Source organism: Hippoglossus hippoglossus, chromosome 13 (assembly GCF_009819705.1).
Source record: "Hippoglossus hippoglossus isolate fHipHip1 chromosome 13, fHipHip1.pri, whole genome shotgun sequence".
Classification (NCBI taxonomy): Eukaryota; Metazoa; Chordata; class Actinopteri; order Pleuronectiformes; family Pleuronectidae; genus Hippoglossus; species Hippoglossus hippoglossus.
Genome location: NC_047163.1, coordinates 835,747 through 860,868, shown reverse-complemented (window position 1 = coordinate 860,868; position 25,122 = coordinate 835,747). Strand labels below are relative to the sequence as shown.

The following is a 25,122-nucleotide window of genomic DNA, read 5'->3' as shown; positions in this document are numbered from 1 at the left end:
TGTTTTTTTAATTTAATCTGCAGATTTTAAAATGATAAATAAAATGTTCCATCCCTGGACTCCAGTCCGTGTTTTATGGGTTTCTTCCCCCTGATCCACGGACTCCACCGCGGGTTTTACTTCCACTTCCCTGCGCTGCCGGAAGCTGCTGAGAACAAGACCGGAAACCGACTTTGTGGACGGAAACGGAATTAAATCTTAGAATGGACGTAATGTAAACGTGTTGTTGTGGTTGTGGCGCCGCAGACTCTTCACGGGATGGCGAACACGGCGAGGAGCGGGGACATCATCCACCTGAACGTCGGGGGGAAGAGGTGAGAGACCCGGGGAGTGTCGAACCTGAGCCCGGGTTAGCCAGCAGCTACATGGCTACCACAGCGGCGTCCATTATCGGACAGGTCCTTGTCCCGTCGGGTCAGCAACGTTCTGGAACAAGTCAAAGTTTCGTGTAACTTAAATCCTGTAATGTCTGAGTGAATACACACGATTTAAAATACTTTCCACTAAGTTCTGAGGCCGAGTCGGTTCATCGTGATACAGACTGTTAGCATCTCTGTTTACTGTCCGTTCCCTGTGTCCGATGATGGAACTACGCTAGGTGTCGCTGTAACGTACAGATGCTGTGATACAGATGCTGCTCGCGATCCACGAGCGGGTTCAGCGGCTTCACGAACTTTTTAACAACAACGTATTGTTGCAGAGGGAGTTAAACCGGATGTAGCATCATGTAGCATCATGTAGCATCACGTAGCCCAGCTGAGATGTTGATTCATTCAGTCTGGATACGTTTGGACCAAATAACATCCAGGAAGGAATAAGTTCAATTTTCTATTCAACATGGTTTCCATGGCAACTGCGTGACGTGTTGATGTAGTAAAAGGAAGAAATATTATGGGATGTTTTAAATGAAGTCATCTGCATGATACTGAGAAATACAGTTTGATTCACACATGGTTTATGAAGGATCAGTGTGAACAAGGAGAAAGTTTCCTCCTTCACTCCCTGAACATCTGTTCTCTGTGACTCTGCTGAGTGGGTTCCATCTCCTGTGAGAAGAACTGACTGAGAGTCAGCTTCAACTGTCACAACCAGCTGCAGTTGAAGACTGAAGCTGAACTGAGATCAGTTAGAAAGACTCAGAAGTTATTAAAAAACAGAGTTTATCTCCAATATTCAGCAGGAAACTGTTAAAATATGAAGAGTTCTGAACAGTTTGGTGGATTTGTTACAGCAGCAGCTCTTCAGGGTCAGGAAGCAGAGGATCATGGGTAATATGCAGTAAACATATTACCCATTGTTTTTGCATGAAACCATGTACTAACAGAGTTGATCCCCCTGTGTGACTGCAGGGGGCGCTGTTGTTCAGATAATGTTACACTGTGCTGCTTTAAGGAGTGAAGACACATCTGAGACAGTTCAGGGACGTTTCACTGTCTCCACTTGTTAACACGACCCCCCCCCCCCGACAGACAGTCTGTAGAACACAACAGTGTAACTCTAGATACTGAAGACGTCGATGTTTGTTCTCTTTCAGGTTCAGCACCTCCCGACAGACGCTCACATGGGTCCCTGACTCCTTTTTCTCCAGGTTGGTCAGTTACACTCTGTAAGCAGTCGTTCAAAACATTGATGAAATGAAGATCTTTTATTAATAGAAACAATCTGCTGGAAAATTCCGTTGAACTGAGGCTTCGCCGTCAGACTTGTTTTCCTTTAATGGTGAATAACAACCGAACAGTAAGTCAGTAAGAAACCTCTAAGATCAGAAAACAGTTTGAGCCAAACGCTGCAGGTTCTTGGTTTTGTCTTGTATAATAGTTGGATGAAACAGGGAGGTGATGACTGGCATATTTTTCTTCATATAATCATTAGATTAACAATCACCAGCCGCAGCCTGACGTGGTTATTAAAGCTCCGTGCTCAGACGCTGGATTAGTTGCACATAAACAAGTTTTGTTTGTTCTCCAGTGAAAAGTGCAGTGAGTGATGTTGTGTGTTTCGTCTGAATACTAGAGTAAGTTTATATTCCTCCATTTAAAATAATGAAGGGTTTGTGTTTTCTTTTTCTCTTCAGTCTTTTAAGCGGTCGGATCTCAACTCTGAAGGATGAAACTGGAGCTGTAAGTTGTGTGGTGTGTGTGTGTGTGTGTGTGTGTGTGTGTGTGTGTGTGTGTGTGTGTGTGTGTGTGTGTGTGTGTGTGTGTGTGTGTGTGTGTGTGTGTGTGTCATTGTTACCCTGGTATGTGAACCTCCCCTTGTTTCTCTCTCTCGCCATAGATCTTCATCGACAGGGACCCCTCTCTGTTTGCTCCCATCCTCAACTTCCTGCGGACAAAAGAGCTTCATCCCCGCTCCATTAACGTGCACATGCTCATGCACGAGGCAGAGTTCTACGGCATCACACCGCTGGGTGAGACAGACGCTCGTGTGTCGTGCAGGACGAGTCCGCACACTATGATTCTTCTTAACTGCTGCTCAGTTTTCTGTTCTATTAACTAATGAAATTGTTTTGTTATAGTGCGTAAACTGCAGCTGTGTGACGAGCTGGACCGATCCTCCTGTGGAAACGTGCTGTTCAATGGCTACTTGCCTCCACCAGGTAAACACCCTGTCCTCACCACACCCCCGAGACCACCAGAGACACATTCCTCAACAATGGATCGGGGGAAAGTCTAAATTTGATAAAGCTGCTTTCAGATATGAACAGAAGTTGTGATATCAAGTGAGCGAGTGAACGTGTTGATGAGGTTTCTAACACGTGACGGACGTGAAGCTGGAAGAACACAAACATCTCAGGATGAAGAAGAGGAGCCGTACACGTAGAAGACGAAGACGTCAACTTGGAAACACGAGGAGGTTCCAGATCTTTTGGTGATGAGGGCCGACGCCGGTGTGGATGAGCTGTAAACAACACTGATCTTTCCACAGCAGAGTTTATACGTCATGTCCGGCCTCCTGCTGCTCTACAGGCTCCGCCCCTCGCCTGGATGTTCCCACATGTTCCTGTTGTTGTTGTTGTTGTTGTTGTTGTTGTTGTTGTTGTGAACGAGTTGGACCCGACAACCTGCTGCTGCTGCTCCACAAACACTAACTACACAACATGTCAGGACGATATTTTACAGAGTTTGTGTGTGAAAACTGTTTAAGTCTGAGGGAGTGAAAGTGGATGAAGCTGCTCCTCTGATCTTCTGTTGTGAAACAAGACTTTAACCTAAACTGTGATTCAGCTCAGTTCGCCTCAGGTAACCTGAATAAAACTCTTCTCCTGCCCCCACGTAGCCGAGACCCACCCTCTGCTTCATGTCCTGTCTGTGTCTTCTCAGTGTACCCAGCAAAGCGTCGTAACCGGCACAGCGTAGCGGGGTCGCAGTTCATGGGCGCCCGAGCCGCACCTGCAGAGAGAGCGCCGGTCAGACGCAGCAACACCATGCCCCCCAACCTGGGGAACTCTGGGATAATGGGCAGGGTCAGCCATGACGAGAGGACGTTCGGAGGTGAACACACACACACACACACACACACACACACACACACACACACACACACACACACTCTCAGTCAGTCCCCCCCCCCCACCGTAAACGTCATGACACGTCTCCAGGCCATTTATTATCTCAACAAATAATAACCTATTAAAACCTGTACTGCAGTCAGCCACAAGGGGGAGCCAGGTGTTTTGGAAGCTGACACGTCGTCCATCTTTATTTTCAGTTTGTGACACACATACAGACCTGCTGCCACAAATACTCACTACAGGTTTAAACGTGGATCGATCCGCCACAGGAACTAGTTCCCAATGATTGCTTTATATATTTCCTCCTGTGTGTGTGTGTGTCTGTGTGTGTCTGTGTGTGTGTAGGTCAGTCATCAGACTCTGGCATGGTTCGGATCATCTGTGGTCATCATAACTGGATTGCTTTGGCCTACGCGCAGTTTGTCGTCTGTTACAGGTGAACTCATCACTTTTATAATTTCTTCATCTCAGAGCTCGTCTGATTGGTTTTTTCACCTCTGACTATTTATTGTATTTATGTTTTAGGGCATCACAAGTTTACATATTTTTTTAAAGGGTCAATTCCCCCGAATCACCAAAAACATTTCTTCACATTAATCGGTGACCAACATCAACTGTTCTCAACCACAGAGGAGGTGGAGGCATGGAAATGGCAGAATGAGCCGTAAACTGTTCGTAGACTCTGGGTCCAGAAAGTGAAGCCAATCTGAAAGTGCCTGAACCTGTATTCTGTGTAGTGACCAGCAGGGGGCGACTCCACTGTTTGTTTCTATAGAAGTCTATGAGAAAATGACTCTACTTCTCACTTTATAACGTGAGTAAACATTTTCCTAAGGAGTTTATGTCTCAATCTCATTTCAAAAAACCCCTGCGCCTCCAAATATGGTGACTTCTGGTCTAAAAAAACCAAGATGGCGCTGGACTAAATGTCAAATTGAGGCTTCAAAGCGGCAGCTCACAGACCAACGGGTGACGTCAGTAGTAGAGTCGGTATTTAACGTGATGGTGACGGTTCACACCTGATTTCATATCTTCCCTATATCTTTGTTCCCTCTCTCTTTCAGGGTGAAGGAGTCGACCGGGTGGCAGCAGGTCTTCACCTCTCCTCGTCTGGATTGGGTGATCGACAGAGTTGCGCTCAACGCCAAGGTGATGGGCGGCTCGCTGGGAGACAACGACAAGATGGTGGCTGTTGCCTCGGTGACGGAGATCATCCTGTGGTCCATCTGTCCAGATGGCAACGGAAATGAAATCGGTAAGTAGGGTTTTATTGTTTTTAGTATTTTTCTTACCCGATAAACAAATCAACTAAAATATGAGAGCAACAGTTTGTTCTGAGGTCGTGTCTCTGTCCCACAGGCGTCTTCAGCCTCAATGTGCCGGTGGAGGCCCTCTTCTTCGTTGGTAACCAGCTGATCGCCACCAGTCACAGCGGGAAAGTTGGAGTGTGGAACGCCGTCACCAAACACTGGCAGGTGGGCGGAGTTTGCTGAGTTCATAGATTTACTGTCACTGACAACGCACAGAAGCGTGCAGATGGTTTGTGACGTTCTCTGTCGTCTCTGTGCAGAACCAGGATGTGGTTCCCATCAGCAGCCACGACACCGCCGGCTCCTTCCTCATCCTCGGCTGCAACAACGGATCCATCTACTATATCGGTAAGAAACGATAGTGGTGGATTTTGGTTTAGCTCAAAGCTGTTCGGCCCCACAGACACAAATCCTTTGGTTTTAAATTTTAAACTGAGCAGCAACTGATTCCTTGTTACCCATGTCTGATGAATGACGTTGTGTTTGAACAGTCACTGCTGTTTGTGAGCTCCTGGTTTGCTTGTTGTCATCAGATGTTCAGAAGTTCCCTCTGAGGATGAAGGATAACGACCTGCTGGTGACGGAGCTGTACCGGGACCCGACTGAAGACGCCATCACCGCTCTCAGTGTCTACCTCACTCCCAAAACAAGTACGGAGCTACAACGCTACTTTCTGTCAGTCCACAGTGTTTCTTTAGGTTCTGCTGAAATGTGCCCCCCCACTCCCCCCATCTCTCACTCACGACCGATTCCATGTGATCAGGTGACAGCGGGAACTGGATCGAGATCGCGTACGGGACGAGCTCTGGGACGGTTCGAGTCATCGTTCAGCATCCAGAGACCGTCGGCTCGGGGCCTCAGCTCTTCCAGACCTTCTCCGTCCACCGCAGCCCCGTCACCAAGATCATGCTGTCGGAGAAACACCTCATTTCAGGTAAGAGTGCGAGATGCCAGCGTCTGAATGACACACGTCAGCACAGTGTTTGTTTCTCCTCCGCACCGTCACAGATTCTTCACATCTGTCGTCTTCCAGTTTGCGCAGATAACAACCACGTTCGCACATGGACGGTGACTCGGTTCAGAGGGATGATCTCCACACAGCCGGGATCCACGCCGCTCACCTCCTTCAAGATCCTCAGCCTGGACGACGTCGATGGACACGGAGGCTGCAGCGCCGGGACAGAGATAGGTAACACACGCACACGCACACGCACACGGGTCATTCTCTCTCAGACAGTAGATCTAAATATGTGACTGGAGACCAATGATTGGTGGGAAGAATCAGTTTGTTGAGATTTGGAAGAAATTACCCTTAAAATGTGTTTTCTCCTTCACTGTTATGGTCTCTGTGTGTGTGTTTGGAATGCATCATGTCAATGAGTGTCCTCACATCTATAGAGACACGTGTGTGTTGTCGAGGGGTTCACATGGTGTGTGTTTGTTTCAGGTCCGTACGGAGAGAGAGACGATCAGCAGGTTTTTATTCAGAGAGTCGTACCAGACACAGATAAACTGTACGTCAGACTGTCGTCCAATGGGAAGAGGTGAGGGACACATGTCTCATGATTGACAGACGTGATGCTCAGTTTGATTATTAATCCGCCATCACCAGCCTTTTATATGATGTCCTGCGTGGATTTGATCAATGCTGCTCTTATTGAATCTGTGTGTGTGTGTCAGGGTGTGTGAGGTGCGTTCGGTGGACGGCACCTCCATCACAGCCTTCATGGTCCACGAGTGCGAGGGCTCGAGTCGCATCGGCTCTCGGCCGCGGCGCTACCTCTTCAGTGGCCACAGCAATGGCAGCATCCAGATGTGGGACCTGACCACCGCCATGGAGATCGCCGGCAAGGTCGACATCAGAGGTCAGACGCTTCTGCTCGTTGTTCACTGATGTCTCGCACAACAGCCGGAGACATTCAATGTCTGTCCGTGAGCGATATGTTCTGTCGTTGGTCCGTCATTTTTGTACGTGGCTGTTTCAAGCTGTGTGAATCAGTCAGCGAGTAACGCCACCTCTCATTGGTCGTCTCACAGCGCTGGGCGGACCAACAGAGGAGGAGCTGCTGGAGCTGCTGGATCAGTGCGACCTGGCTCTGACCAGAACTCCTGACAGTACACCGAGAGCCTCGACCTGCAGGTACACACACACACACACACACACACACACACACACACACACACACACAAACTGATCAGAAACACTTGAACAAACATCAGTGAGATAAGAACGACCTGAAATGACAGAAACATCTTTAAACATTTATTTAACGTCTACTTTGAGTTTTTTAGTTTGGTCCATGTCCCGTCTGCTAACATGGAGGAGGGTTTATGAACTATACTGCAGCCAGCCACCAGGGGGCGATCTAAATGTTCTGAGAGTCTTCATCTCGTTGATCTTTATTCACAATTTATGATAAACACGTCATTTAAGAGAGTCGCTGGATTAAACATGTTTCTGAAGTTTGTTTTGGTCCTCACTCCCTGTCCTCACTCCCTGTCCTCACTCCCTGTCCTCACTGCCTGTCCTTCAGTCTTCACTCTCAGTTCACTGACGGCTTCAGGACCGAGCGGCTCCACTCTGCAGGAGGACGAGGAGCCGGAGCTCCGGGTTCAGCGGCCTACCTGTATGGTAGCCTCCCCCGTCAGGTTCCGCCCCCAATGCCGTTGGCCAAACCTCTCCGAGACGCCGTCCTCTCATCCGGAGCTGGACCACAGATCCTCGCAGTCCCCGGTCCGACCTACAGCCACAGCTCCACTGGCAGCCCCCGCCCCCACAGACACCCAGACGGGGACAGAGAGTGGGGGGGTGTCCGCAGGGGCAGCTTCGTGGAGCGATGCCAGGAGCTCGCCAAGGGTTCGGAGGCAGCTGCCTGTTCAGGATTTGGGGTCCTGGCGGGGTCGGAGGGCACCAGGCGGAGCTTAGCAGTGTGCTCCGAGTTAGAGGCCAGGTTCGTCCTCAGGACTCCCACCACCTTCTCTGTGTCGCCCGGTGCTCGCCATTCACCCGGATCCCCCTTGTCATCGCTGTCACCATCTCCGTTATCCTCGTCTTCATCACACCGCAAGGTCACGCCCACTTCCCCAACAAGCCCCACCCCCTGTGCAGTAAGCCCAACCCGGTCTCAGACCCCGGTGTCTCCTCGCCGCAGCGCTGCACCGTCTCCCACTGACATCCCAGCATCACCAGAGAGCCCCACAAGTCCAGACCACCCCTCCACTGGCCCCCCTGCTGGCCCCCCCGCCAGCCCCTCCACTGACCCCCCCCCCAGCCCCAAACCACACATGAACGAGACCAGCTTCTGATTGGCTGATCTAACTGAGACTCAGACACTAAAGAGCAAATCAGCTAAAAATGAAAAACTCATTTCCTGAAAACTGAAAGGTCTGGATTTCTGATGTCACATGTTGAGATGTGAAGCAGCCAATCAGCTCTCAAGGAGTTCTGTTGCCACGACTACCATATGCCATTTGGTTGTTTGTTGACCAGATGTTGACGGAGGAACTCGCGTCAGTTTGGAAATGAATGTGAACGACTAAAAAAAAGAATCAATATCATCACATGATCTAAACGACTCATTAAAGGGCTCAGCGACAGTTCTTAACCTAGCAACCGGTTGCTAAGGTGACACAGAACAACACCAGATGCATCGTTGATTTCAGAGAGAACCCGACGCCGTGTCTTGTTTCTCGCAGACGATTGTTGCTTTTGACCTGAAATAATGAGAGAAAAAGCTCAAAATAAATAACCCTGGAAAAAAGAGAAGAATTGGTTCTCTGGCAAAAGTGGATTAAAGCTGCAAACAACAACGTTGTTGTCTCACTTCTCGTGTTGGATTCTGTCCGTCAGAGACGACAGATAAACTCGAGTCACGTTCCAGCGACGTTTAACAAATCGTCAGATCAGAGCGTCGTCCAGAAACTCGAAGCTGTGTCGAGTGTTTGTCTGAAATCACTGATTCACTGGTTCACTGGTTTCTGATGTTGAATTCTCCATCAGGAGGTGGAGACCAAACATGGAGCCACTGCCCCCAGGTGACGTAAAAGGTTACTGCAGCTTCATCTGTGTTTTTGTAGCTTTTTGATAAAGGTTTTTCAAACAGAAGCTTTTCTATCTCTTCCTCCTCTGACCGATCCGACTCATGAGTCTGTTTAAACAAAACCCAAGTTTTTTATTGAAGCTTTATTTTTCTAATTTGTATGTTTTGGTTCAGTTAAATTTAAAATGTCATTTTCAAACTGTGATGTAAGAAAACACATCGTCATCGTCTGTTCTTTTCTTCACGGAGTCAAACATAAACATATGTCACAGTCTTTAGTTTTCCATTAATGTTTGTTTTTTAACATTAAGAAACGGTAAAAACAAAGTGAAAATCTGTTGTTTTATTTAACAGCTTCATATTAATTGTCAGGTAATAGTAAAAAAAATATACAAGTTGTAAGTTAACTATGAAACTCGATTTATTGATTGATTAATCACCACAGCTCCACAGTTTAGTGACATTTAACAGATTTATTCATTACTCGAAGAAGATGAATAGAGTAACTGTATTTTTTATAGATTTCTGATATTCAGTAGATAATGAATCTAATTGTTATTGTTAACGTTTCACTGAAGGAAAACTATTTCTTCTCGTGGTTATAATCCAAACATTTTCTCAGTAGGATTTCCAGGTTTCCTGCGACACACAAACGCATCATCCTTCCTTTTCTCTGAAGTGTTCAGTGATAATAATCAGTATTTATCATTATCAGTCACATGTTGTTCCAGCTGATCTCAGGTCTCAACAGTTTGTATAAAAAATAAAATCAGACTCATGAAGATGAGAATCGTGTGTTTTATTAAACTTTCAGTACAAACGGCTCAAACTAAACTAATCAGCTGCCGATGATCGATCGTTTCTGGACACACGACAAAATCAGTTATCAACCTCACACTCAAACGCCCTGAGAAGAAGTTCACATAAAAATATATTTTACAAAAAGTATGGATTTTATACATGAAACGTGTCCAGGTTCAGACGATGATGATGATGGAGCTGAAGGTTCCAGCTGTGAACAGATGTTTCTCTCACGTTCGATTCCTGAACACAGACTGAAATTAAACTGCTTCAAATGAATTCTCTGTTTCTCCGAGTCAACAAAGACTTGAGAGAAAGTGATGATGTCCATGACGTCCCCCCCGATGACTGAGCTGTGGCCCCTTCTCTACGAAACTCACATGATGATTATCAATCAGTTATTGACATTTATATTCTGACAGTAAAGAGGAAACGTTCAATGTTCTCAGCTCTTCTCTGAACAGATGAAAACTATGGAAGAACATTTCTGCCAAAAGAAAAAATGTTGAATCATGAAGTCAGTTCATGAGTCTTTTATCCTGATGTAACTTCAGTGTGGACAGAAAATGAATGAGTCTCTGTGTGAGGACGGTTTTCTGTCCCGTGGTGATGAGCCTCAGCAGACGGACGTCAGGCCTTGGCGTCCAGCATCTCCAGGAGCAGCTTGTGGAGCGGGACGCGGCGGTGGCGGTGCAGGTGCAGGAAGGCCTGCACAGCTCGGTCGGCGGCCTGTCGCAGCAGAGGGAGGCTCATGAGCAGGCGACCGGCTCGGTGGCGCTCTCTGCGGGACGACTCGTACTCCTGCAGCGCATCATGGAGCCCGTCCTGGAACCTCTGCACCGAGTCGGGACAGTCCACCGGCTCAGCGTCTGACGGACGAGACGAAGACGCTCCTAAGTACTTTTACTCAAGTGCAGTCAACAAGTGCAGTTTTGAGGTCAAAGCATTTTACGTGAATAGTTTAGAGACGCAGCTGAACTTGTTTAAACTCAACAAGGTTTTTAACTGTCATAGTAAAAACAGTCAAATGATAAATAACACAAATCAATATAATATAATTACACACACACACACACACACACACACACACACCATAGACTGTAAATAAAGGACGTCTCGTCTCCACAAATCAGAAGAGTCATGATTAATGATGAACTTTAAACTATTTAAAATGTGTGTGTTTTCACTGTAATATTCATGTTTTACTTCACATCTGGAAACATCAGCGTCACTGAGACTGAGCTCGGTCAGACAGTGAAGTGGTGAACAAGGTCAAGGTCAAGGTCACACACTCACACACACACACACAGAGTTAATGTGTCTCAACGGTCTGAACATCAATATTCACACAATAGAAGATTGTGTATGTGTGTGTGTGTGTGTCCAGCTGACTCTTCACACCTGATCGATCCAGTTTATCAATATTTATTGATCTGAGTCTCAGACAGTGGGAGACCGACCAGACTTCAGCTGGAGGAACCAACCAGCATCCCAGCATGCACCACTGCTCTGACAGGGCTGTTAGCATTAGCCACTCAAACCACAACACACACACACACTCCATCTCCAAAACAAACTAAATGTCTGGAGCTAATCAATACAGTGATGCTTCAGCCTGCAGCCACTGATCAATAACACACACACACACACACACACACACACACACACACACACACACACACAACTACTCCTCTAATTGTAAATCAATATCAGAGTTGATGCTGCTTCAGTTTTTTCTCTGATGGAGTCACAACCACAACATTAGATCTACATTCATGTTGTTGGTGTTTTCAGGGTCGTTGGATTTAACGTTACAAAGTGTGCGTTCTGTAAGTTGTTGTTTCTCTTGAAGTTTGGCTCACACACAGAGAAGTGACGTGAGAACCGTTCACCTGAAGAACGTCCCAGGGGGCGCTGCACCTCCTCTGTTCCTCAGGATCGCAGACGCCAAGTGTGAAGTCGATTGTGGAGAAGGAGAAACTGAGCTGTAGAATTTAGTGTGTGTGTGTGTGTGTGTGTGTGTGTGTGTGTGTGTGTGTGTACCAGAGTTGGCCAGTGCCATGGCCTTCAGCGTCACCACCTCCTCAGGACTCAGGTCCATCAGCTGGTACTTCACTGTCAGGTGGCGCAGCGCCTCGTACAGCTCGGCCAATCCCAGGGATCGACACTGACCCTCGTCCAACCGCAGGTTCCCGGCGAACACAAGCTCCTCCCCCGGCGCTTCCTGCGATCGCCAGGCCACGCCCACCAGCAGCGCCTCCATCCAACCGCTTTGCAACAGCGACATCTGATCGACCAATGACAGGCCGGAGAAGCCTGGGAGTGGGCGGGTCAGAGCAGGTGTCAGTTCACATGATTGAACAGAATAAAAAGATAGAACGCGTCTGTGAGCGTTTACCTGGTATCTGTTTGGCCCAGCCAATCAGAACCAGCAGCTCCCGGTTCAGGAGGTCACACAGGGTCAGCAGGGTGCTCAGGCTGCTGTCATTGGTCGAATTGTCCTGATTGGCAGCCAGTGGGGCGGGGTCAGTGAGCAGCAGGTGAGAAATCATCTTGTTTCCTGAAAGTCGAACGTGAGGTAAATAAGAGCAGCTGATTGGACGACGTGTGAGTCACATGATGAATAAGGTGTTGACTCACTGCTGCTGATCAGGTGACTGCACCTTCCTGTCTCCACCCGCCGCTTGTACTTCTGACGTCCCCCTCTGACCCGGTCCAAACGCACCCCTGCACCACAGACACACAGTTTTACCTTCAATTACATCTGCAGCCTCATCTGTGTGGAAGTTGTGTGTCTGTGTGGTCGTTGTGTGTCTGTGTTGTCGTGTATCTGTGTGGTTGTTGTGTATGTGTGTGGTCGTTGTGTGTCTGTGTGGTTGTTGTGTATGTGTGTGGTCGTTGTGTTTGTGTGGTTGTTGTGTCTTTGTGGATGTTGTGTGTCTTTGTGGTTGTTGTGTCTGCGTGCTAGTTGTGTGTCTGTTGTGTGTCTGTGTGGTCGTTGTGTGTCTGTGTGCTCGTTGTGTGTCTGTGTTGTGGGTCTGTGTAGTAGTTGTGTGTCTGTGTGGTTGTTGTGTGTCTGCGTGCTCGTTGTGTGTCTGTGTTGTGTCTGCCTGCTAGTTGTGTGTCTGTGTGCTCGTTGTGTGTCTGTGTTGTGTCTGCGTGCTAGTTGTGTGTCTGTGTTGTGTCTGCATGCTAGTTGTGTGTCTGTGTTGTGTGTCTGTGTTGTGTCTGCATGCTCGTTGTGTGTCTGTGTTGTGTCTGTGTGCTCGTTGTGTGTCTGTGTTGTGTGTCGTACCCTCCCTCATCATCCCGGCCTGCAGACACTTGTGGAAGCGACAGGCCTGACACGCCTTCCTCCGCCTCTTCGTGATCTCACACGCGCTCGTCACTGGACAGTTGTATTCGATGTTGCCTGGGCAACGACAGAAAACTTTATTTAGAGATGAGTCGTTAACAACAGGAGACGAAGAGGTTTTAATGATGAAACATTAATTTGTTTGATTCTCTTCGTGCACGTTTTCTCTTCTCACAGAAATCTATACGCCCCCCCCCCCCCCCCCCCCCCCAAGTGTTTATTGGAGCTTAAAACCTCAGAGTCCGTTAGCAGGATATTGACGAGCGGCGGCCGGAGGCTGTTTCTCACTGACTCTGGGTTTTATTGATCAATACGTAGACGAGTGACATCATCAGAACCGTCAGATTCAAATTAAGACGACGACACGTTTACACGGCGTCACGCTCCAGATGTGTTACTATATGTTTATCTATTTATTTTACTTTAAACTCCTGAAAATCTAGTTTTTAATAATGAGAGAAGTTCAGTTGGCGTCAGAGAAATCAATCGATGGATGAGTCGTGTGACGCTGATCTGAAAGCAGCTGATGTTTCACACACGGATCAATGCTGATCACTTCTACTGATCCCTGATCCGTCCGGGCAGCTGAGCTTCTCACCCTGGATGGTTCTTTTGAAGAACGCCTTGCAGGCCTCGCAGGACGCCACTCCGTAGTGATAACCGGAGGCAAAGTCTCCGCACACCAGACAGAGCCTCTTGGGCCCTGCAGCGCCCCCTGGTGTCAGGTAGTCACCCCTCAGGATGGAGTCGACCTGCGGACAGAAGACACGCCCACGTCTCTAAATGTGCTGAGACTCCTCAGACACTTTATTTACATTTGGGTTGAACGTTACAGCCTCAGGAGTTACTTTACTCTATTGTTACTTTACTCTATTGTTACTTTACTCTTATTGTTACTTTACTCTATTGTTACTTTACTCTATTGTTACTTTACTCTTATTGTTACTTTACTCTATTGTTACTTTACTCTTGTTACTTTACTCTATTGTTACTTTACTCTATTGTTACTTTACTCTTATTGTTACTTTACTCTTATTGTTACTTTACTCTATTGTTACTTTACTCTATTGTTACTTTACTCTTATTGTTACTTTACTCTATTGTTACTTTACTCTATTGTTACTTTACTCTATTGTTACTTTACTCTATTGTTACTTTACTCTTATTGTTACTTTACTCTCTTGTTACTTTACTCTATTGTTACTTTACTCTATTGTTACTTTACTCTTATTGTTACTTTACTCTATTGTTACTTTACTCTTGTTACTTTACTCTATTGTTACTTTACTCTATTGTTACTTTACTCTTATTGTTACTTTACTCTTATTGTTACTTTACTCTATTGTTACTTTACTCTTATTGTTACTTTACTCTATTGTTACTTTACTCTTGTTACTTTACTCTATTGTTACTTTACTCTTATTGTTACTTTACTCTTATTGTTACTTTACTCTTGTTACTTTACTCTTATTGTTACTTTACTCTATTGTTACTTTACTCTATTGTTACTTTACTCTTATTGTTACTTTACTCTATTGTTACTTTACTCTTATTGTTACTTTACTCTATTGTTACTTTACTCTATTGTTACTTTACTCTATTGTTACTTTACTCTATTGTTACTTTACTCTATTGTTACTTTACTCTTGTTACTTTACTCTATTGTTACTTTACTCTTATTGTTACTTTACTCTTATTGTTACTTTACTCTTGTTACTTTACTCTATTGTTACTTTACTCTATTGTTACTTTACTCTTATTGTTACTTTACTCTATTGTTACTTTACTCTTATTGTTACTTTACTCTATTGTTACTTTACTCTTGTTACTTTACTCTATTGTTACTTTACTCTATTGTTACTTTACTCTTATTGTTACTTTACTCTTATTGTTACTTTACTCTATTGTTACTTTACTCTATTGTTACTTTACTCTTATTGTTACTTTACTCTATTGTTACTTTACTCTATTGTTACTTTACTCTATTGTTACTTTACTCTCTTGTTACTTTACTCTATTGTTACTTTACTCTATTGTTACTTTACTCTTATTGTTACTTTACTCTATTGTTACTTTACTCTTGTTACTTTACTCTATTGTTACTTTACTCTTATTGTTACTTTACTCTTATTGTTACTTTACTCTATTGTTACTTTACTCTTATTGTTACTTTACTCTATTGTTACTTTACTCTTGTTACTTTACTCTATTGTTACTTTACTCTTATTGTTACTTTACTCTTATTGTTACTTTACTCTTGTTACTTTACTCTTATTGTTACTTTACTCTTATTGTTACTTTACTCTTGTTACTTTACTCTTATTGTTACTTTACTCTTGTTACTTTACTCTTGTTACTTTACTCTATTGTTACTTTACTCTTATTGTTACTTTACTCTATTGTTACTTTACTCTTATTGTTACTTTACTCTTATTGTTACTTTACTCTTATTGTTACCTTACTCTTATTGTTACTTTACTCTTATTGTTACTTTACTCTTGTTACTTTACTCTTGTTACTTTACTCTTATTGTTACTTTACTCTTGTTACTTTACTCTTGTTACTTTACTCTATTGTTACTTTACTCTTATTGTTACTTTACTCTTATTGTTACTCTTATTGTTACTTTACTCTTGTTACTTTACTCTTGTTACTTTACTCTTATTGTTACTTTACTCTATTGTTACTTTACTCTTATTGTTACTTTACTCTTATTGTTACTCTTATTGTTACCTTACTCTTATTGTTACTTTACTCTTATTGTTACTTTACTCTTGTTACTTTACTCTTGTTACTTTACTCTTGTTACTTTACTCTATTGTGACTTTACTCTTGTTACTTTACTCTATTGTGACTTTACTCTTGTGACTTTACTCTTGTTGTTACTTTACTCTATTGTTACTTTACTCTTGTGACTTTACTCTATTGTTACTTTACTCTTGTTACTTTACTCTTGTTACTTTACTCTTATTGTTACTTTACTCTTGTTACTTTACTCTATTGTGACTTTACTCTTGTTACTTTACTCTATTGTTACTTTACTCTTGTTACTTTACTCTATTGTGACTTTACTCTTGTGACTTTACTCTTGTTGTTACTTTACTCTATTGTTACTTTACTCTTGTGACTTTACTCTATTGTTACTTTACTCTTGTTACTTTACTCTATTGTTACTTTACTCTTGTTACTTTACTCTTGTTACTTTACTCTATTGTGACTTTACTCTTGTGACTTTACTCTATTGTTACTTTACTCTTGTGACTTTACTCTATTGTTACTTTACTCTATTGTTACTTTACTCTTGTTACATTACTCTTGTTACTTTACTCTATTGTTACTTTACTCTTGTTACATTACTCTTGTTACTTTACTCTTGTTGTTACTTTACTCTTGTTACTTTACTCTTGTTACTTTACTCTTGTTGTTACTTTACTCTATTGTTACTTTACTCTTGTTACTTTACTCTTGTTGTTACTTTACTCTTGTTACTCTCTTGTTACTTTACTCTCTTGTTACTTTACTCTTGTTACTTTACTCTTGTTGTTACTTTACTCTATTGTTACTTTACTCTTGTGACTTTACTCTATTGTTACTTTACTCTATTGTTACTTTACTATTGTGACTTTACTCTCTTGTTACATTTGTTGTAACTTTACTCTTTTACGTTTTTATCCACAGCGACTTACAATTAGTGCATTCAACATCTATGAGGGGCCATTTAGGGGTTCAGTATTTTGCCCAAGGACACTTCGGCATGCAGATGGGGAGACTGAGGATCGAACTGCCTTCTGGTTGGAGGAAGACCGCTCTACCCCTGAGCCACAGCCGCCCCTGTGTAGTTGTGTATCTTTGAATGTGAACTTTGTGTTTCCCTCATGAATCAGTGACGACCCTCAGGTTGATGATGTGACCCCTGAAGGGCCCCGACCCTCATGTTGAGGACCAGGGGACTGAACTGAGTGGATCTGAACGTTAACTGTGATACTTTAACGACACGAAGCTGTTGATACGTTCGTACTTTGACTTTTAAGGAACTATTACATGTATTGTCGTATATTTCCTTCACTGTATTTGTACTTTTCCTGCAGTAAAGTACTTGACTTCTGATGAAACTTCCTGTGATGTTCGCCTTTAAAATAAAAAAATATAAAACACTTTTTTCTGTAATGAGAAAACAAAACAAAAGAGAAAATATGAGGAACGTTTTTCACCTGCGCTGAAAACGAGTCGGAGTGGGACCCCATAGCCCCGCCCCCGACGCTTCCGCCGCTGGAACTAGATCCGGTGGGAGAGTCGGGCTCCGCCGCTCCACAGAGGAGGCTGATGGAGGAGGAGGAGGAGGAGGAGGAGGAGGCCGGGCTGACGAGGAGGAAACCCGGTTGAGAGTGGCTGAAGGCGAGCGTGGCATCCAGAGGGAAGGGGGGGCTGAGGGGGGAGGAGTGGAGGAAGGAGGCCGGAGAACGAGCTTCATCAACGGAGGAGGAGGAGGAGGAGGAGTCCAGGAGGCTGAGGAAGAGGAGAGAGATTTTGAAAACTTTATTTAAACATTTTGATCAAAATGAATCAGTGTGAATGACAGGAACTAAACTACGGAAGATGATCAGGGACACGTTAATTTTTTTTTTGTTGAAAAACAGAATAATACAATTCTGTGAAATTGTTTAAACCTTTATTCTCCTGATAAAAATCAGAATTGATTTTAAAAACAGAAAAAAAGCTTTGTACGTGGCACTAATCATCTTCCGTACTCACCACTGCCCTGATAGTGATCACAAGAAGAAACTTTACTAGAATAAATCAAATACTGTTGTTTGAATGAGTAAATAAAGAAAAATGGCTTTTATGTTGAATATTCCTGTTTCTTTATTCATCTGATTTCATCTATTTGAATTCTTCTTACTGTCATTTCATCCGACTGCTGCGTTTCTCCTCATAAAGAACTTTTATATAAATACAGTTTATTATTTTAATGTGTGAGTGAGTTTCTCACCGATGTGGAGCGAAGAGGTGACGCTCGTCCATCAGACAGAAATCCTTCAGCTCCATCCTTGTCCTGATCCTGATCCGGAACCTGATCCTGATCCGGAAGCTGATCCTGTTCCTGAACCCGAACCCGAACCCGAACCTGATCCTGATCCTGATCCGGAAGCTGTTCCTGATCCGGAAGCTGTTCCTGTTCCTGAACCCGAACCCGAACCTGATCCTGATCCTGATCTCAGTGTCAAGTGACAATGTGGGAAAAATGGATAAAACTTCCGCACAGATGAAAGTTCCCCTGAAGTCCTGCACAGAGACGAGATGGAGCCGGATCGAGGCTCTGAGGCGTCGCTCCTGTCATTTATCTCCTGTCATCACAGAGGGGGCGGGGCAGAGCCCGCAGGATGAGCCAATCATCATGCGGATTGACTTCCTCCCTGTATCATCTCTATCGGTGGGACAGTGACAGATGTAGGCCACAGTAGATCTGAAGCTCGTCTCTGCAGCTCTTCATCGTCTGAACAACTCGTCATCATCAACCAATCAATGATTTCATCATCGTTTGTGTTAATGAAAAAAACTGAGATTATCCTGCTGCTTAGGCATCACACACACACACACACACACACACACACACACACACACACACACACGCACTCTGACATAATCTCACCTCAGACGCAGCTCAGATCAGTCTCACCTACATCTGCTGTTTCATAAGATCTGAATATCAAGGTCTGTGGGACCTTTCATGAACATCACTTTACTTCATTGACTTCCTTTCACTTTATTCCCTGCGTGTGATTGGTCGGTGAATCGATGCTGCGGTGCACTCAGATAATCTGAGATGAAGTCACTAAATCTGGATTCTGTCCTTGTTCCTGACACCGTTCACACGGTCGACCCGCTCACCTCCGTCTGGGTCACCGCCGCTCTGACTCAACCCATAGCCACAGAGAGAGCAGAGCAAAGGCTGCTGGGTAATATGTGGCGTGTCGGCCGGTGTTTATACTCGTTTTATAAAGGTGATGTGACTCTGAACACAAACACTGTGACGTCATGAATATGCTAATTGGCCCTGAACATGATCTCATCACTTCTCCAGCAGGTTTTATTTTCTTGACATGAAAATACGACGTCTTGAAATTCATTCGTTGATCAGACGCAGTGAAGACGTGTTTATTTCATCGAGCTTTAATCACGCGCTTCTATAAAATCTATCGTGTAAAAAAAGGGACGCCAGAGAGGATCATGGGAACGTTCCACCGACACCCTTCAGCATCATACTGGCCGTTCTGTAGAAGTGAAAGCTGATATTCCGCTGGCTCACAGGTTCATCCTCAGGACTGGGTGAACCTCGGTAATCCCATTAATGCTGCCAGTGTGTGTGTGTGTGTGTGTGTGTGTGTGTGTGTGTGTGTGTGTGTGTGTGTGTGGATTGGCCTACTATATAAAGTGGCTTACAGCTGGATCTACATAAACAGGTAATGCTGCCCGTGGACAATTGGAGGATGTGTCACGTGCACGTCACCAGGTTAGCGTTAGCAACATGCTAATGCCACCAGAGGAACAGTGAAAACAAACAGAGAACCGATCACATCCTGTTCATCTCATTCATGTGCATCTTTGTGTATCTGTGGTTGTTTGGTGCATCTTTGTGTATCTGTGGTTGTTTGGTGTATCTTTGTGTATCTGTGGTTTGGTGTATCTTTGTGTATCTGTGGTTGTTTGGTGCATCTTTGTGTATCTGTGGTTGTTTGGTGTATCTTTGTGTATCTGTGGTTGTTTGGTGTATCTTTGTGTATCTGTGGTTTGGTGTATCTTTGTGTATCTGTGGTTGTTTGGTGTATCTTTGTGTATCTGTGGTTGTTTGGTGCATCTTTGTGTATCTGTGGTTGTTTGGTGTATCTTTGTGTATCTGTAGTTGTTTGGTGTATCTTTGTGTATCTGTGGTTGTTTGGTGTATCTTTGTGTATCTGTGGTTTGGTGTATCTTTGTGTATCTGTGGTTTGGTGTATCTTTGTGTATCTGTGGTTGTTTGGTGCATCTTTGTGTATCTGTGGTTGTTTGGTGCATCTTTGTGTATCTGTGGTTGTTTGGTGTATCTTTGTGTATCTGTGGTTGTTTGGTGTATCTTTGTGTATCTGTGGTTGTTTGGTGTATCTTTGTGTATCTGTGGTTGTTTGGTGTATCTTTGTGTATCTGTGGTTGTTTGGTGTATCTTTGTGTATCTGTGGTTGTTTGGTGTATCTTTGTGTATCTTTGTGTATCTGTGGTTTGGTGTATCTTTGTGTATCTGTGGTTGTGTGGTGTATCTTTGTGTATCTGTGGTTGTGTGGTGTATCTTTGTGTATCTGTGGTAGCCTGTATTAGTGAATCATTTTCATCGTGTTCAGTAACTTACTGAGCCTCTGTTCCTCCCTGACAAGACTTTTAGCAGCTGGAGTTGGGATTTGAACCAGTAACCTTCCTGTCTGTTCTACGTCCTACAGACCAGACACAAACAAAAACACACAAACACAGTTTCACTGAAAGTGTGTGTGCAAATATATTTTCATTTCTTTTCATACAAACCACAACAATACAAAAGTGAATCATTAAACATAAAAATGAGCAGTTTAAAAAACACCAGAGACGACAATTCAAACACTTATAACACAGTGTGTGTGTATGTGTGTGTGTGTGTGTGTGTGTGTGTGTGTACAGTGCACGGTATACTGAGAAGGAATCAGCTCGTTAACTACAACAGAAAATTAATAAAACACAAACTCTTACAGGCTGAAACAGATTATGTGGATCACTATAAACACAATGTGACTGGATGCAGCTTCCAGTACAGAATTTGATCAATTTAAACCAAAAATAAATCTAAATGGAATCAAGCAAATTGGAATCAGTATCCTCCAGAATCACATCCTGACTCAGCAGAGCGCCACCCTCAGGTCAGGAGATCAAATTAAATGACATATCAAACTCTTCATCACAGTGTTTCAGTAAAGCTGCTGAGGTTCTGCACATGTTCCTGACGTGTTCCTGACGTGTTCCTGACGTGTTCTGGAGGTTCTGTATCTGAGTCAGTGTCTCTGGACATGTTCTGGATCTTCTCCTGCAGCCTCCTGATAAAGTGTCTGTAACATGTCAGAGTCCATGTGAGGAGACAGCAGGACAAAGCAGGACAAGCTTCTGGAATGAAAGTTACCACATGTTCCTGTTGCTGTGAACGAGTCGGACCCGGACAATCTCCTGCTGCTGCTTCACACGAGAAACTGTCCACACTTTTTTCTGGATATTTTCTAGAGGTGATGACTGAAAACATCTTCACTGACTTTGTCAGCGAGACAACGATGTTGTGACTTTGGTGACTACAGTGAAGTTTCTGGATTCAGGGAAAAATGTACAGAAAAAATACAGTTTACGTTTAAAAACATATCGTTAATCATTCATTAATAAAGTCAGACAATATTTTCTTTTACATGTCTGTAGATGACACATTCAGTCGCTCAATCATTAAACACATCGGTTTTGTATATTGATGTTTATATATTTAATGTATGTGTGTATTTTATGTTGTAGATACAATGATCAGAATGAAAAACTCCTCTGTGAAAACAGATCTGTAACGATTAGAGCTGATGATGTCACCGCTCTGATTATCCATCTGTTTTCAGCCTCTGATGTGAAGATTGAATCTTTACGTTCTCGAGGCTCCGAGTCACATGTCGACTCGGAGTTCACAGAAAAAACTGTTTAACGTGAACTCGTTTCAAATCTTTGCTTTTATGAAAATATCAGAAAATGTGTCTTTATGTTTTAAAACATTCTGAAATGAAATGTCCAGGTGAATTAGACATTTCACACGTGTGAAGTGAATATCTTGGGTTTGTTTGACCTGAAAACTTCTTTCCTTCTGTTTTCGGAGTTAAAACGTAAAAAGTACAACAATAACATTAACAATCAAACTTAGACCGTTTCTTCCTCTACTTCACAACTCTGCACGTCTTTTCTTCAGACCTTTAAAAGACAACAAGCGTCCTGATGTGTCGTCGTCGTCAGGAACATGTGATGTGTGACCTGGTGTAGCCTGGTTGGTAGTGCGAGGCTAATTAGAGTTAGCCTGGTTGGTACTGCGAGGCTAATTAGAGTTAGCCTGGTTTGTATTGTGAGGCTAATTAGAGTTAGCCTGGTTTGTACTGCGAGGCTAATTAGAGTTAGCCTGGTTTGTACTGCGAGGCTAACTAGAGTTAGCCTGGTTTGGTCTAAAAGCCTGGTTTCAGTTTCTGGTTCAAATAAACCGGGCCGGACAGAAACTGATGAATAAAATGACTCTTAATATAAAGTCTGACCCGGCCCAGTTCAGCTCGGCCTAGTTTAGTGCAATCTACAGTTTTAAAGTCCAGTATGTTTTATCCTGGTTGAGTATAGTTTGTCAAATCTGGTCCTGAAGTAAAACCCAGACCAGTTTAGTCTCCTGTAGTCCGACCCAGTCTGTCACGGTGTCCAGTCCCAGGTGGGTCCTGGTCCTGGTCGGGTCCGGTGCGACGGCGTCTACGCGGCCACGCAGTGGTTGGGTCTGCGGGACATGACGTAGCCTCTCCTGCAGACGCAGCGAAACGAGCCGCTGGTGTTGACACAGCGAGCGTTCACGCACGGGAACTCGACGCTGACGCCGTCCTCACACTCGTTTACATCTGCAAACACAAACATTCACATTAAATAATAAGATACAAAGAGAAATTATTATAAATGTGTCACAGCTGTAAAAAACTGGAAAACTTTAATATCCTGAGGCCTAAAACGTCCTGATTCATATACATACATGTGTATTTATACATAAACACACATACAGATCAGCGTGCAGGCTGTTATATAACATGTCACTTTACAAACTGGAAACTAAAAGTACTTGAATCGCACGCTAAGAGAAGGTGGTCGACCAGGAAACAGCGTCAGACGGGTGTGACGTCATTCCGAGGGCGGAGCTCCGAGGTTATGAAACGCTGGATTAATCTAGAGTCTGTGACTGGAGAAGATAAATGTAGAAATAACACTGATTGTTTCCTTTCACACTGACGACACAAGCCGGATGTCTGTGGGCGTCACAAAGTTCTCTGTCAGGGTGAAAGGGTTTTTTCTTTCATTTCATTTGTTCCTCATGTTTTTCCCTAACCCTCTTCACTTTCATTCCAGTTGAAGTCAGGATTTAATCGGTTCGTGTCTCATGCAACTAAACTAGACATAAATTACGAGCTTTATTTCAAAGTGTTTCTCAGATTGTTAAACGTTTTCACTGCTGAAAGTGAAAGAAAATCGTTTAGTTGTTCAGGACCAACTTCCTCCTGCTCGGAGCAGCCGGCTCTTCGTACCTATGCAGGTCATGGAGGTCATGTCCAGTTCGTATCCTTGGTAGCAGTCACAGGTGTAACCCTCCGCCACGCGAATACACCTGCCGTTCTCACAGCCGTGCAATATCCCACAATCCTCTGCTGCGCTCAGGCCGGCGTACGACTCGTAACGCCCTGGAAGACAAGATGGACGTGAGATGAGGGAGAGAGGACTCTTCTCCTCCATCAAACTTTTCTATTTGAAAAAAATCTGTTTTTTGTGTAAATCATTTAGGAAAATCTCACTTTCATACACCCTCCTCAGTGCTCCTCCTCCTCCTCCTCCTCCTCTTACTCTATCTCCTCCTCCTCCTCCTCCTCTCTGCTCAGTAAAGGGTGGGAACGGCGGCCCCGGCCTCCAAGTCTCCTCCTCCTCCTCCTCCTCCTCCTGGTCGGGGTAGTGACCCCCGGGCAACGGAGCCAGGCTGAGAGGAGGGCCGTCCGGCTGGGACGGAGGAGGAGGCCGGGCGCCGAACGCCGTCTCAGCCCGGGGGTCCGGGAGGAGGCGGAAGGATGGAGGCCTGGGGGGGGGCCCGTCAGGGGAGGTGTAGTCTCCTTCAGAGTAGAAACCAGTTCTGAGAGACACAAACACAAGTGTTAACAGAAAACAAACACATCAGCTGAAACCTCAGACAAGGTTTAATCTGAGTTTAATCTGAGTTTAATTCAGTTTAGATTTAGTGACAAAAAGAAAAATGAAACTACAGAGACACTTGGATGTTTGTCTTTGTATTTATTTAATTTCTAACAGTTTCAGTGCTTTCACATCCATTATGGTTTATTAACTCCCAGAAGCTTTTAGCTGAGCTCGTACAGATTTTAGAGACGTGAAGCGTTTGAAGATTCTCCAGGAAATGACATCGCAGGAAGTAAAAATACCAACGTAAACACTGCAGAGGTCAGATGGTTTAACAGCAGGACGATGATGATGCTCTTATATGTTTTCAACATCTGTTTAGAACGAGAGTCAAAGCTCCAGATGTGCATTTGGTTAAATGTGCAGAGTTAAACATGTAAAGAAAGTTTTAAGGGACTTGGTTGAAGTTGTTTTTGAGACTTTGTCTTTTTATCGAGTTACTTTATTTACTCACAGAGGATCTTTATTTCATTTTTACTGTTATATACTTATTATCCTTGTCCACTCACCCGTACTCAGGTCTGCGATAGGCTGTGTCCGGGAGACTGAAGGACGCAGGAGTCCTGAAGCCTGGCCTGCTGCCCCCTGCTGGAGAGTAATCGTCATAGTCAGGACGACTGAAGTCTCGGCCAGGAACCACAGCTGGAGGGAAGGACTCAGGAGCGTAAGGAGGAAAATGAGGAGCTGAGGAGGAGGAGAAAAAACATCAAATTAACTAAATCAAATATAACTGTAAATAACTGGAATGAAAATGGAAGAATAAAGGAAGAAAAACGAACCTAAATAAAAGAAAAAAGTAAAAAGAATTGATAATGATAAAAACTATTTTTATTAAATGAATGCTCGTACCACTTGCTCCTCCTTGTCCGACTCCTCGTCTCACTCCTGTTTCTGATCCGCTCGAACCGGGAAAACTTGGAAAATGAGGAGGAAGGAAGGAACTGCAGAGAAAGGCGTTGTCGTCTGCAGAGAGAAGGAAGTTTACTCATCGACACTCATCTCAACTTTCACTGTGTGGAGGAGTCTCTGCAGGAGTCACAGGTTGTTATCAGCTCCAAACACAGACTGTAGATATGACCTATACTGCAGCCAGACACCAGGGGGCGA

The 25,122-nt window shown here is 44.1% G+C and overlaps 3 protein-coding genes across 3 annotated transcripts in view; 2 read left to right on the top strand and 1 right to left on the bottom strand.

The window, feature by feature from the left end:
• LOC117772441 (SH3KBP1-binding protein 1-like) overlaps positions 1-9,600 on the top strand; it is a 19,683-nt gene extending 10,083 nt beyond the window's left edge. The window contains exons 18-19 of the transcript XR_004615777.1: positions 2,864-2,871; positions 9,551-9,600. The gene's annotated coding sequence lies outside the window, so the exon portion shown is untranslated. The remainder of the gene's footprint in view (positions 1-2,863; positions 2,872-9,550) is intronic.
• LOC117772443 (SH3KBP1-binding protein 1-like) lies at positions 112-9,651 on the top strand. The gene is made up of 17 exons (XM_034603579.1): positions 112-314; positions 1,535-1,588; positions 2,075-2,120; positions 2,278-2,410; positions 2,519-2,599; positions 3,324-3,494; positions 3,860-3,950; positions 4,579-4,769; positions 4,874-4,989; positions 5,085-5,172; positions 5,358-5,474; positions 5,588-5,758; positions 5,858-6,013; positions 6,272-6,368; positions 6,505-6,689; positions 6,862-6,964; positions 7,359-9,651. The coding sequence occupies exons 1-17, from the start codon at positions 259-261 to the stop codon at positions 8,128-8,130; spliced, it is 2,628 nt and encodes an 875-aa protein (XP_034459470.1). The 5' UTR covers positions 112-258; the 3' UTR covers positions 8,131-9,651.
• Positions 9,652-10,216: 565 nt separating this feature from the next.
• esrrd (estrogen-related receptor delta) lies at positions 10,217-18,267 on the bottom strand. The gene is made up of 9 exons (XM_034603691.1): positions 18,218-18,267; positions 18,011-18,121; positions 17,232-17,526; positions 13,619-13,772; positions 12,961-13,077; positions 12,306-12,392; positions 12,064-12,225; positions 11,709-11,981; positions 10,217-10,534 (listed from the first exon to the last, which is right to left on the bottom strand). The coding sequence occupies exons 2-9, from the start codon at positions 18,064-18,066 to the stop codon at positions 10,296-10,298; spliced, it is 1,383 nt and encodes a 460-aa protein (XP_034459582.1). The 5' UTR covers positions 18,067-18,121; positions 18,218-18,267; the 3' UTR covers positions 10,217-10,295.
• Between the last annotated feature and the right edge of the window lie 6,855 nt (positions 18,268-25,122).